Source organism: Rhinoderma darwinii, chromosome 4, assembly GCF_050947455.1.
Source record: "Rhinoderma darwinii isolate aRhiDar2 chromosome 4, aRhiDar2.hap1, whole genome shotgun sequence".
Classification (NCBI taxonomy): Eukaryota; Metazoa; Chordata; class Amphibia; order Anura; family Rhinodermatidae; genus Rhinoderma; species Rhinoderma darwinii.
Window position 1 is genome coordinate 93,138,531 of NC_134690.1, and position 11,526 is coordinate 93,150,056.

The 11,526-nt window shown below is 39.3% G+C and overlaps 1 protein-coding gene across 2 annotated transcripts in view; it reads left to right on the plus strand.

Moving 5' to 3' along the window:
• CROCC2 (ciliary rootlet coiled-coil, rootletin family member 2) overlaps positions 1-3,648 on the plus strand; it is a 149,254-nt gene extending 145,606 nt beyond the window's left edge. For both annotated transcript variants that reach the window (XM_075861357.1, XM_075861358.1), the window contains exon 36: positions 885-3,648. In XM_075861357.1, the coding sequence (XP_075717472.1) occupies positions 885-956 (72 nt within the window). In that variant the 3' untranslated portion in view covers positions 957-3,648. The remainder of the gene's footprint in view (positions 1-884) is intronic.
• The last annotated feature ends 7,878 nt before the right edge of the window (positions 3,649-11,526 follow it).

Sequence of the window (11,526 nt, forward strand, 5' to 3'; positions counted from 1 at the left end):
AAAATTGGGCAAGGCTTTGTTTGGGGATGTTGCTTTAAGCAGATTAGATTGTGGTCTAAGTAAATTAGTTGTACAGTTCACTGCTTCTCAAACTGTGTGGCACCCACCAGTTGTTGGTAAAGCACAGCGGGGATGCAGTTTTGACAGAAACCAACAGTTTTGCTGGTCTAGCAACATAGTTGACTCCTTTTGTGCTTATTTTAAAGGGTAAAGCACTTCAGCTGCTTCGTTTTAGCGATCGGTGGGGGTCTCAGTGCTCAGACCCCCAGCGATCAAAACTTCTGACATGTCACTATGACATGTCAGAAGTTTGTTGATTGTTTAGTGACCCTTTAATGTTATACCTGGTTCAGGAGACAAATGTTAAGATAAATTGAGGTGATCTTTTAAAATATTGGCACGGACTACAACCAATAATGAGGCCCCCTCATATACCATGTTCTGGCTGGTGAGGCCCCTGTAGAAAAGATTTGGAATCCCTGGTATAAACTGCTCCTTTATTGGGCAACAGGTTGAGCAGTCTTCAATAGGATAGACAAACTTGGACAGACCAATTTAAATTGGGGCACATAAAAATATCCTAATAAAATAAGTGAGGAATTGCATTTGCGCTTACTATTTACCCAAGTAAAAAAATGTGGGTTTACTTGGCCAAAATGTCGTTCATGCTGTACCCCTGCTTGTCATTGAGCCCCATCACACAGTCATGTGTACTTCTTTTTTCAAATGAGTTTGGGTATTGGGGGTTCCAACTTGCCAGTGCTTTCTGCATGTCTGACTGGCTGATGGGGCTCAATGATAGATGGGGTGCATCATTTGGTTATGTACATAAGTTATTCATATAATTACTCAAAAAATAAAAATATTTATATCTTCTCTCATAGGTGACCACAATACAAGAGCAGCTTGACCTGGAGGTGAAACGTAGACAGCAGACCTTGCGTTCTGCTCATTAACCTCTTCCTGGAAATAAGGAAGAAAATTCATATTTCCTAGAAATAAGGAAAGAAACTCCATCTGAATATACCTGCTGGAAGTCATATCTATATAGAGTCATATGGACAGTCACAGGGTCTCATTTCTACCATGCAGATAATAAACACCAGTGAAGGCCACTACAAAGCATTGTCAGTTATAGAGATAAATACTCATTTGGTTTTTGATCTTTTGTCATAAAACATATGTATTTACACCACAGTCATAAATTTGTTACAGGGGATATTCTCTTATGGAGCAGATTAATCATTACATGAAAGACATTTATAGTAAGGAATAAAAATACAATCTCGTTTGATTGATGCGCTCCTTTGATTCAGCTAAAGTTTTCCTTCAGTAGTGGCCCCAGAAATCTTACTGCAGATAATATTTTTAATACAAACTACACTTTGATGATAGGCAAATACCACCTACTTAGACCCAACAGTACTACGACAACAACTAAAGAGATGTTTCTATAGGGGAAGCAGAACATCTAGGCTGGATTCACACACCGCACATTTGTTGCAGATTTTTGAGCCAAAGCCAGAGGTGGATCCATGAGGAAGAAGTATACGTTTTTCCTTTATATTTCCCATACCTTATGAAACCACATCAGGCTTTGGCCCAAAAATCGGCAACAAAACCCTCAACATATACGTGATACACAATGTCGCCGGCAAATCTTGGTAAAATCGCAGTATTAAACTAAATTGATTGTGACCTCAATGTTTACCTTTCAGGGAAAAAGTTGCGGGCTACTTGGGCCGATGCCACGCAGCTTTTCTCACCCAGCAATTTTACTGTGGACCTTGTTGCCATGGAGCTCTAGCCTAACAATAGTCAGTCTGTGTTATTAAAAAAATTAGTTCTGACCAATGGAAATTTGTGGCATCATTTAGAAAAGGTATAGAGGCGTTTTTTCCATGGGTTGAGGCATTACTGATAAACACTGAAAGCATTTAGTCAGCTATCTGAGCAAATACATGTATAGCAATGACAGTGGAAAATCATTCCCATGGTCTCAAATATCTTTTTATTTATATTCCTTTATTGATGAGCATCCTGATTGTAACAAACTTAGCGTGGTGGCTGGATCGCTCAAGGGCACATTTTTATGTCTATGGTAGCTTAACGGCAGTCTATAAAAGGCTTTTCCCACTAGACACTTATATAAATTTCTGACGGTGAGGGACCTACCACTGTCTACTCCATGATCCTGGCAATGAGAGCATCAAAAGCTACCATTTTTGTATACAGCTTCTCTGCAGACCTATGTGCCTCTATGGTTACAGATTATAATCAAACCCTGTGTGTAGTCTGATCATGCAGCCAAGTGTTACTCCAATCCATCTGCTTCCTCATCTTGCTAACCTATAGACGATATAAGAGGGGGTCAGATGAAAGATTAAGAGTGCCTTCCGTACCGCAAAAATCTGCTGTGGAAATTTCCCCCGTGTATTCCTATGGGTAAAAACAAAATCTGTAAAACATCCATGGTTTAAATTTCCTTGCAGAATTTTGCCACTGCGGAAATATTTTATGCAGTGTTTTCGCTATGTGTTGCGGATTTTAGATGCAGAATTTCATCATAGACTTCAATGCCATATTAAATTTTGTACTGAAATACGCAACGCAAATATGGAGCAAATTCACCTCAAAATCCGCAAAATTTATTCCACTGCTGAATTTGCTGCTGAAATACTGTTGCATATTTTGTGGCTTATTTTTACACTACGTGTGATTGTACCTTAACACATGACTGCAGGATCAGACTACACAGGGTTTGTGTGTAGTCTGTAACCCTGGGGACACATACTATAGATGGTAGCAGCTGTAAAACAATAGAATTAAACAAAGGATTTTTGCAAAGTATATATATATATATATATTTATTTTGGAAGCATTAAAAGCAATAATTAAACGGTTGCAAAAGTGAACTAGTACAGGTTATTTATTACATTTTAAATTTATCCCCTCCCCAAACAAACAAAATCAAACATATATTGAATAAATACAGAAACCTATGTTCTATATAATAGTCTGGAAATTCTGATTGTCCAGCCTTTGTTTCTGACAGGACTATAAGATAATTTACCATCTATATTAGTTTTTATTTTGGGATGTCTTCCCGTATGTTCTCCCACCAGTAAATGTTATATACTTTTCTACAAAAGTCTGATCATCTATAATATTTGATAATCTGTCACTATTCAGGTCCTTTTGTTGCCAGATGAAAGAATTGTTATTGTAAACTAAATACAAAATAATACAGTTATTACCAATAGTTATATGTACAATATATCTTAGGCCTACAATGTTTACAAAGATTTTTATCTTATTGTAATGACTATCCTATATTCTTAGAGATTGGTTCAGAGTGCACTAGACCAGAGGAGGTGCACGAATAGGGTCCCAACCCAATCGTATTTAGAAAAAGTATTCGGCACACAATCGTTGGTTTTGAATTCTTTGATTTTTATTGTATTGGATGCCAGGGGTTTGGTGCGTGCAACGTTTCGGCGCTGTCATCAGTATGGCGCCAAAAATAAGCGGAAATCCGCCATACTGATGACAGCGCAGTACATCTGGATACACCAGCGACCAATGGGAACATGTGCCTGACGAAGGTCCTTTGACCGAAACGTTGCACGCATCAAACCCCTGGCATCCAATACAATAAAAATCAAAGAATTCAAAACCAACGATTGTGTGCCGAATACTTTTTCTAAATATCCTATATTCTTATTTCCTGAAATTATGATTATACACATGATAATCCAGCTCATAACATTAGTGTTACACATATTAGGCTTAAAACAGGATCTGTCACTAGTTTAGTAATGCCCAATCTCCTAGCTAATCTGATAGGCTGTCACTCTGATAATGCTACTGAAAATTGTGTCCCAAAATGTTTATTATTTTAAAAGTTATGAGCTTTTTTCTAAATATGTAAATTAGCCTGTACTAGACAAGTGGGGGTCAACAGCAGCGATTCTCCTGAGGTGGAGCCTCCTCACAGCCTCTGACGCTGTCCTATCAGCATGAAGCTGCTTCACACAGTGTGAGAGACTGAGGCTGGAGTGAAGGGTATCACTTCAAATAGCCATATCTCCGGCTGTGGACCACCTAGAACAGCGGTGGTGGCATATGAAAAATGAGATCTTTCATATGGCAGCTGGCCTTTCATATGGCAGCAGGATTGCAGTTCTAGCTGTGAAACAACCGGAGATATCACCAGTTGAAAACACAGTCGGGAATGGAAGCTGTATACTATGTGATCACTCTGTGTTGCTGGGAAGGGGGAGAAGCTGTATGCTGATTGGACAGCGTCATACAGAAAACATTACACCGCCCAGAGTAAAAAGAAAGAGTCACCTCCTATTTGGCTATTAGAGTCATATTAGCATATTTAGAAAAATTCTCATAACTTTGCAAATAATAAACACTTTTGAAAAAAAAATATATATATCGTAGTTATCAACATCATAGCGCCTATTAGATTATTCAGGAGATAGGGAATTAATAAACTAGTGACAGATCCTCTTTAAGCTAGCCATACACATTAGACAGCAGTAGGGTGATGTTCGAAAGATTGCTTGTCCGATGAACATTCAGTAAGCCGACATCCCCATACACATTTCAGATGATATTGGTTGTTATAGTCGTGCAATTTGCCCATACATGTATAATGAGACAAGAGAATTGCGGTCGATGTATGGGCGGAAGTGACTTTCCAGTTTTTTACAAGAGTACTGGTGGTGATCAATTTTTCTCTAACGCATTTAGCCACCTTAAGGAAACAATGCGTTACTGCAACATTATCACAAGATGCGTCGCAACCTTGTGTGGATTAATTACATTGGTCACAAGATTGCCTATTACTTTTTTCCCCTAAGGAAACATTTAAGTTGCTTTGCAAGATGTGGTAATCCCTCAATTTTACCGTGTCTCACTGGCCTTTGTGTGGAGCCCGAGCCTAATAAGTTATGACATGGTTTCCTATTTATTCATATCTGCAGAAAAAAAAGAGTGATAAAACAGATTTCCAGTGGAATCGAGTCATTTGTCTTGTTCCCATAGGCTCGGACAATCAGCATGAGGGCTCTGTATAGGTTATATCAGCCAACTCATTGCCTTATTTTTGGTTTACAAGTGCATGAATAATATAACCAGAAAGGAGGAGATTCATGAAAAAATTTAAAAAACAAATGCAGTTTTCCCAATGGCAACAGATCACGAGTAAAACACTCACTTTTAGGTTATAAAATAAGAAGACACTACCTGACTGGTTGCTATAGTTAAAACCTGTCACTTTTCCTTTGTACCAGTTTTATAAGTTTCCTCCATTGTCTTATCAGTTGAGTTCAGAAATCAGTTAAAGGTTATGGTAATGTAACTAGGTCTAAAATAAATACAAATATCTATTTATATATGAATATTTTAGCAGAGTGGATTATATACACTTTCATATAACTTTTTATGAGTATTTAATAAAAATAAATTTATGTTTTTCATAGGAACCAATGTTGCGTTATTATTTATCTGTGACCACTTTTTTTCCTATAAATACAGGGTAGTTCTTGCAAGGCCCAGGAAACTAACTATAAGATCTTGTCACGTTGGTATAGGGTTCCTGCACTGCTTCATTCCTTTTACCCGGAGGTACCTGACAATTGTTGGCGGTGTAGTAGAGCCGGTGGTACAATGTTGCATATTTGGTGGGGGTGCCCGTTAATCAATTCATTTTGGGCTACAGTGGTGGATCTGATACAGAAAGTCACGGGTCAAGTGCTGCCCAATACACCGGAGGTGTTGCTTCTTTCCATGCTCCCTGGAGCGATCAAAAAATACACGAAAACCTTGATTAGTTTCATGCTGATCGCAGCACGCACGGTTTTTCCACGGCTATGGAAGACCAGTGGCATACCCACTATTACTGAATGGTTTCAGGAGATTTTACATCTGCAGGGAATGGAGGAGGCAACACAGGCCCAGCATGAACATCCACGGTCAGGGAGTTTGGTCTGGCAGGAATGGCAGGAGTTCTTTGAGTCGGACGATTACTTACTGTACGCGTAGGCCTAATGGGACATTTCAGGGGGAGACTGGGCCTGATCCGCCCTGATAGTGGGAATGCGAGCCCTCTGGGTTTGCCTGTTCTCTTTATCCTCTATCCGATCTAGGGTTAGGAAGTAGTGCCTTATCGCATGTCATGATTCTGATGCCGTCTGTCGTGATGCCCACTGTCCTGGCTGCCTTCTCAGTATTGATTGTGATGTAGTGCCATGTATTCCTGATATCCAGGTGTCTTAGCCACCTTATTACTTTCTCCTCTGCTGGACAGAGGAATCTGTTGCAATGTATGTCATTATCATATGTATAATATGGAGGGTTTTATTTTTTGATTTTTCTTCTTGTTTTCTTTTTGTTACTTCTTGCCGGCTATGTCTGATGAATGCATATATTTTCTGTAGTGCTGTACATTTCTGGCTTGTTTTGATTGGTTTTGTGAAAATACCCAAAAATAAAGAATGTTTAAATACAGGGTAGTGTATGGGTCCTCTAAACAAGTGCCTCCTACATCCATTTTAGAAATTGTTTGTACTCTGAAGTTAAAAAGTTATAGATTTGTAGACACAGAGGAAACAAAAGGAGGAGAAAGAAAAGGAGTATACCAAAACATACCAACTCACTTCACAATTAAAAATCAACCTTTATTAGAAGTTACTTCAAAAGGTGGTTTGGTAAATACCTTATTAGGGAAATAGGTCCATTTAGGACCCTCATTTTTTAGTCAGAAGGGTGAGCGGCTACAAAGATCATCTCTTGCTCTGGAGGACCTAACATATCCGTGCATTACATGGACACCCAATTGATTTCAGGGGCAACTATGCAATGCCTCATTTTCCCTTTGATGCCGCTAGAAGTGAATTGAACTCTTGCTCACAGTGGGAAATTGAACACTTGATCACAGTGGGATACCTGTGATCAGCTTATCAGAGGACCATTTTTTTAAATCTGTTTTTTATTTGTATTTAAGTAAAATACAAATGCACAGAACACAGTGAACTGTGTCAGACCGACCCAACAGTGGTCGGAGAAAATAATCAAACAGAAGGTACAAAACAAAGGGAACAATCAAATAGCCATGCTAATGAGAGGTGCACCATTATAGAGAACTAAATACGTGATCAGAAACATGACATGGTACATATATTCAATGAAAGAAAGCTCATTGTTCTGATCCAGGCCAGGACAAACAAGACATTTGGGAAGGTGGGGGGGGGGGTATTATTTTTCCCCCTAAGACCAGTTAGAATTACAGAGCACTATCAGATGTCAGCAGGGACTTATATGTATCCGAGGTCTGAAACTGGATCCAAGGGGACCAAACTATGAAGAAGGTTTCCCCAGTATTCTGCAGCGATGGAGTGAGCTCCTCCATCCTCATGATGTCTTCCACTGTACAATGGTTGGGGCAGCGTTTTAGTTTTTTTCATAGGGCAGGAACACAGGCTCGGCCAGCATTGACCAGATGGCGGAAGATAGATCGAGTGTAATAACGCTGTGGAAGATCATTGATATGTAAGAGAAAAAGAGACAGGGATCTGTCTAAGGCTATACCAGTAACCTGGTAGGAGAGTCTGTGGACCCCCGACCAGAACTCTTGAGGGGCTGATCAAGACCAAAATATATGTAAGAGAGTTCACACTGCAGAACCACAGCGCCAGCACATAGGGGAGGACGTGGGGTAAATCAGGTAAAGTCTCTTTGGTACATAGTACCAGCGGGACAGGAGCTTGTACCCAGCCTTCTGGTATCTACTAGCGATGCAGGACTTGTGGAGGAGGCCTGTAAGTCTGCTCCCCATTTGGCCAAAAACGGGAGGTCGTAGCCTTCCGGAGGAATGGCCAGCAGAGAATATAAAGATGATAGAGAGTGTCGTGTCACACGGACCTGAAGATGAGCAAATTGTCTCAAACAGGGTTTTGGTTTGAAAGTAAACTTCAGGCGTAAGGGAGGCAAGGAATTGAGCAGGGGAACCTTTTAACAAAAAACTATTTCAAAAGTGGACAACCCCAAGAAACTGTGTTCACAGCACTCTCTCTCATCAGAGTTTTCGCTCTCAAGGAGCTAAATAGAGCTGCAAAGTCACAATGTCCAGGAACATCTTCGGGACCACAAACGCATCAGAATTTCAGAAGAAGGCGACAGCATCCATACATTGTTTTTGTAGAAAATATATTAAAAAAAGTATTTATTCTAGCATGATGGAAAATGTGTTTTCTGTCATGCTGGAATAAATACTTTTTCTTATATATATTTCTACACCTGGGTGGATGCTGTCGCCTTCTTCTAAAATTCGAACTCCTTTAAAACGCTCAAAAATTTCTGAATATGTTGGTCAGATTCAGATCTCGGGCCCCGAAGCTTCAGGGCAACACTGATAATGGTTGTTTAAGTAAAATGGATGGTGTTGGATCCATGTAACATTGAGCCTAATTGTACAATTTGTCAGATTAGTGTATTTGCATGAGGCCATTTACTATATAAATAATAATAGCAGGATGTATAATTGTGTGGAAGAAGGCTAGAAGTTACTGCTGATAACCCGTTTCTTAGCCGACAAGATAACTAATAGTGGTGAACAGTGACGGGGAATACCCTCATGGTTTATGTATCATTGGTCCTCTTCCAAGCAATCGATAAGTGCAGGAATCGAAGGCGTTTAAAGATGTTTCACGTATTTACTAACACCAAACTACATGCAGCAAATACCAAAGTCTATGGTTAAATAGTCAGAAGTCCCTCTTCTTACAGTGAATGGCTGCGGCTTGTGAGGATGATTTAAGGAATAACGCTGCTATGTAAACATTGACCCCGGTGCTTTACACAGTTCACACATACACAACACTACAAACTTGATGAGAGCTGTCAGAGACACGTTGAATAAGTCACTCTACTCACCTTCCAAAATAACACACTACTCTATTCTATTCATCCACAGCAAAGTACATTTCACATTCCATGATTTACTCTCGATGGGTTCTATATTGAATCTTGAAAAATATTTTTGCCTTATTGCGCCAATGTGGCATACTTTACCTAAGCTAGATACCATTAAATTACTACCAGTTTCAAATGTATGTAATAGTCTTGGTAATTTAGAGTTCTGGATAATAAGTACTACATAAAGGAGTCTTTCAGTAGTTATTTTTATCTGCAAACATAGCTCACCACTGAGAATATTGTACTGGTATGGGGGATCAACAATCCCAGCACTGAAGAACTCCGCTATGAAGATAAGTAGCAGTGTGGCAGTAGCTTCAAACTATCCAATGCCTGCGCAAAGTTCTATTGTGTCGCATTCACACTCATGTTTGGGAGATTTATTGTTCTGTAAAGGGGTGAACTGACGTTCTACAGGGCACTTTCCAATGGCCCGTAGCGTTAAGGTGGCCATACAGATGAAAGTTGAAGAAACTGTACAATTTGGATCAGATTGAACGATCGTCACTAATGTAATGCCACAAACAATCGCCGTCAGTGAACTTTTACAAAAATGGTAGGCCATGTTGGAATTTTTAGTTTGATGATTGAAGGTGGTAGCAGAAGAAAATGATGTCATTATATTTTACATCCATCCGCCAATACGTCGGCCAATTATTATTTTCTGTCATCGGATATGTAGGGGCACATTGGTAGACTGCACCGAACAACATCATTTGAAATCTGTATAGGTACATTGTGCAATCATCAGCCTTTTTCTATCTTCTGTGTACGGCCAGCATTAAGGGAACCCATAGCCAAACTGTATCATATATCTTTACAGTATTGAGAAATTTTACAGTAAGGCCTGATTCACACGAACGTGTTAAACGTCCGTGGGACGGCTGTTGAAACAGCGGTCGTCCCACGGACCTATGTAATTCAATGTGGCCGTTCACACAGCCGTTGTTTCAACGGACCGTGTGAAGGGTCCGTGGGAAAATAGGACATGTCCGTTCTTTTCACGCATCACTCCATAGGCTCTCAACTATGGTGGACATCGCGTCCAGCAGCACTGAGCACAGATGCACCTCGGACATGAAAAAACGGCAGAGATGCGCAGCGCTCGTGTGAATCAGGCCTAAGTACGTATATGCCAACCTTTTTTTTTTTACTTTCCTTTTGCAAGTTGGGTCTAGGTTTGTTAAACTGAAACCAATGAAAGGTGAGCATAGAAAAAAGTTATATGTTAAAGTTTTTAAATAAAGTAAAAAATAAAATAAAAAATACTGTATAGTGGGTGGTAAAGGAGCCATCTGTGGGTCCATCCCAGGTTCCGTATATCAGTATTCACGAAAACTGGAATGGATCCTAACACGGAAGAAGGAAACCACACACAACTTTTCAATGCGCTGGAACTTTTAAAACAAAGCCTAGCAAAACGTTTTACATCATCGCCAATATGATGTTCTGTAGGCCCTTTGCTGACAAGGGAATGGCTAATAGTACACTTGTGGGATTGGGTGGTACATTCTTATGCCCAGCTCAGTTTGTATATGTTTATACAAATATATATGTATTTAAAAAAAAAAAAAGCTGTGCTGTCAAAGCCACACTCAGTTGGCATGAGTGATTGTAAAGTGTTTTACAAGTGTATGCGGAGTATATGCTTTCTACAGTGCAAATACCTATAGTCCTCTTCTAACTTTCCACATGGTCAGGTCAATTATGAAGTTATATTTTGGTTTTAACTACTGATAATTCCTTAGATCTCATGGCGTTTGTTTGTTCGCTACAGTGTATCTCAGCAGGATGACATTTAGTGTTTTTTATGCTATATATATATATATATATATATATATATATATATAACAGCGGAATTACCTGCGGTTTTTATGCAGATTTTCTGCACCTAATTATGCAAGGTGTGCATGTAGCCATAAAAGTCAGTGAATAAAATACAGCTGTCATTGCCTGATGTTTAGAGGGGGATCTTGTCCTGCCAGAGAGTAGGAGGATCTTGTTCTGCATACGCCATTGGTAGGTAACTTTGCTGCCAAAGATATATTAACAAGTGGATTATATTACTATCATCTGTTAATAACAGAAGTGTTTTACAAAAAACTTGCTAACTCTTTATGCTGGTCATATATATTCTATGGTGAATCCCCCCAATCCCGGCAGGATCAATCTTATGTGTATTAGGGGAAACCAGGATCAGGTATGTTTGACATGGCCAATCCTTTGTTCCACCAGGAGATAAGATGGTTACGGAGGTGAAACAGTTTTCATACATGAGGCTTATCGTTTCCTTTTGTACCCAGTGTGGAATATTTTCCTTTAAAACTGTTATTGTCACATAGCCATGGCTTGTTGTGTCACATGTTATTAGAGTTTAAAAAATGGATGATAATGTTTTCAGACCGCTTGCCATGCCTACATCCATGGATATATAAGTAAACTTTATCATCTAGTTTATTTTAGGTTAATAGACATTACATTACATTTATGACGTTAAATGTGGATATCTAAGAATGTAGATATTCTAAAAATATAAAT